The 3,070-nt window shown below is 30.6% G+C and overlaps 1 protein-coding gene across 1 annotated transcript in view; it reads right to left on the bottom strand.

Moving 5' to 3' along the window:
• Nucleotides 1–909: 909 nt before the first annotated feature.
• LOC128894075 (protein Wnt-11b-1-like) overlaps nucleotides 910–3,070 on the bottom strand; it is a 45,105-nt gene continuing 42,944 nt past the window's right edge. Inside the window, exon 5 of the mRNA XM_054155538.1 lies at nucleotides 910–1,509. Within this exon, the coding sequence (XP_054011513.1) occupies nucleotides 1,335–1,509 (175 nt within the window). The 3' untranslated portion in view covers nucleotides 910–1,334. The remainder of the gene's footprint in view (nucleotides 1,510–3,070) is intronic.

Here is a 3,070-nt window from a genome sequence, read left to right as displayed (position 1 = left end):
TACCAGTTGCAGCACACCGAACACGATAGAACACATCATCACTTCCTCCTGCGTCAAGTACCAATGAGAAAGAAGAAAATTCAAAATCCATGAAAAAATCGAAAACGCCACCAATACAATTGAAGATTGTAATAACTTAATCATGTTCCTTAAACAAACAAAACTATTCACCCAAATTTAGACGTACCAGAAATTCATGTAGTTGCTAATAACCCTGTGAGGTAACTATAAAAACACAATAAAAAAATAAAAATAAAAAAAAAATAAAATATATTTAAATTGTGCGTTTAAATTGGATCTACAAGAAAATTATTTTTTTCAGTAAAACTTGACAACACCCCTCAATATTTATCTACATCCCTACAGTCTTACATCTTATTTAATATTTGTGAACGGAATTAGATGAAAGATTAAGAAACTGCCGAATTTTCAATAAACAAATGTTAAAAGACAAAATAGTTGAAGTTTGGAATGGTATAGAATCAATAATACGTTAAAATTAGTTAATCCTTTAACCTATAACAACGTGTGAGACTCGTGGCAGAGAATTTGAGTCAAATATGAAAAACACGAGTCAGACACGTCGTATGAAAGGGCGCAAGGAATTTTGTACTTGGTTATGGCATTCACGATCCTACAGTAAATCGTAGGTTAAAGGGTTAATAGTATGTCAAATCGTTTAAGTGACACTATAAAAAAGAATACTTGTACGAAATACTAAAATATTATTAAAAAAAATATTAATACTATTATAATATAATGTTTTAAACAAAATATACATAGAACGAATACTTTTGTTGACCTACATAATATGCTATGTAGGTAAAAAAAATTAATTTATTTTCGTTATTATTGATTTAATTTAATCAATTTTAATTTAATCAATTTAATGTAATTTTCTCTGAATAAACTTTATTCATGTACATAGTTATAATAAGTTAACTGCGGATTCTTATGCAAAATAAAATTTTTGCAAACGTACCTACAAAAATGGAATCCGAATAGAACTTTACTTTCGATATTTTATTATTTTATTGCATACTGTATACATTTTATAGTTACTTACACATTCAAATTTCCTATGAACACATAAAACTTGGCAGTTTAATAATGAAAAAATTGATTTGGAAACAACAAACTTGCCATTTAATTTAGACAAATTTCTTCGATACGCATAGGGAGTACGAATATTTATAGGACTGACTAGAACTAAGTTCGATTTTTTAAACAGAATGGCGGACTGCATTCTCACCTTCCCCCCCTGTGCAAATATATTTCTTTTTTGGACTCGACGAGGATCGATCTCGATTCGAAATTTTTTGTTTTTCCTCCGCTCATTTGCACTCGTACGTCTTCGTGATTTTCCTGCACGTCTTGCACTTTACGTAACAACAGCTGACGTACTTGCAGTCGCATCTTTCCAGAACTTCCTCCGTTTTAGTGACATGTCCTCGTCCACAGCAAAGATACTCGCAACTCTCGTAACCGGAGCTGCTGCCGTTACATTGCCTGAACAAAAATATCATCATTCCACAGAGCATTTAATATACTAACATTATTAGTTAGTTCACAATATTAGTTCATATTCAACGATATACAGTAAGAAGTAAATCTACACTAATCACCAAAATTTGTCTGGAAGAATGTTTTTATACTACGTATTTAAATAATTTATAACAAGGGAAATTTAACGTTGATCTTGATGTTGAAAGTCATCGTTGAACTTAAATAGCCATGTTGCCTATTACTAGACTGCAGATCTTTATGCATTTATTGGAAATTTGAATGTGCCAGAAACTACAAAATGCAAACAATATGCAAGAATATAAAAAAGATTGAAAGTAAAGTTCATGTTATAATATTTGCAGAATAAAATAAATTCCTATTTAGAATCAGGTTTTGAAGAAACATTCGCGAAGATTTTATTTTGCATAAACATCCGCAGTCTACTTATTACTCTTGTAGAATTATTATAATTTTCAGGTACATTTATAATATCATTATTCCACAGAGCATTTTATATACTAACATTATTCCACAATATCAGTTCATGTTCAACGATATACATATTCCTGCATTATATTACAAGGTATATCGGAAGCTTTGTTCTAACAAATTTAACATTGCGAGTAAACAGCTAACAACAAAGCGAATGAATTTCAGATGATAAACAATGGAATTTAAAAGCTTAGAAATAGGCTTCTAGTAGATGTAGCGTTAAGACAAGAAATATCTATATATTTGCAATTAGTTGCAGCAAACGGATTATATATATACGACAGGTTGCTAAATTATTTAAATTACAAATTTAATTAATTAATAATTTAATTAATTTAGTTAAATTACAAATTTAATTAATCTGTGTATATATAAGGAAGCTTAACATTTTATATACAACAAAGGAAACGAGCTCTGCCATCCGATAAAATTTAAACAAAACGTACAAATTAATTAAATTTGTAATTAATTTGTAATTTAATTAATTTAGCAACCTGCAACGACAGGTTGCTACTGCTGTTATAATCCATAAATCCATATTTTATTCCTAACAAAAATTCGAGTAACTCGTTTGGTATTTCTTCAACATAAAACTAAAGTCACGTTGGTTTCTTTGCCATGATATTTAATGGCGAAGAAACTACTAGGTGACTAGGTTCGGACACGAGAATAATTCATTTGTGGTAAATAATACGTGACGCCAATTTCTTAAGACACCACTGTCCAGCTTGCTGGTCACAACTTGCAACCAGTAATTATAACCCTCCATATAATTACACCAAATGGGCGGTGGCGATGGTTTATTACGGGACCCGGTCGACCATTTACCCGTCCACTTTTCGAAACCTTTTTTTCTTGACACTGCGTCCGTGCGTAAAATGCACAACTCGAAGCCAACAAGTAATGGTCTCTGTTTCTGGAGCATATTTATGCGTTTGCTGTAATTAATTGCATGGTTGACCGATGAATAAACATTTTTAACATCTTAATAATTTTAAGATCTTCTTCTTGTAATTTTAAACCATTGTTCATGTGTGACTGACTAAATTAAAATTAGGGTTGAGCATTAATT

Source organism: Hylaeus anthracinus, unplaced genomic scaffold (assembly GCF_026225885.1).
Source record: "Hylaeus anthracinus isolate JK02 unplaced genomic scaffold, UHH_iyHylAnth1.0_haploid 3, whole genome shotgun sequence".
Lineage (NCBI taxonomy): Eukaryota > Metazoa > Arthropoda > Insecta > Hymenoptera > Colletidae > Hylaeus > Hylaeus anthracinus.
This window is presented reverse-complemented; position numbering and strand designations above follow the sequence as displayed.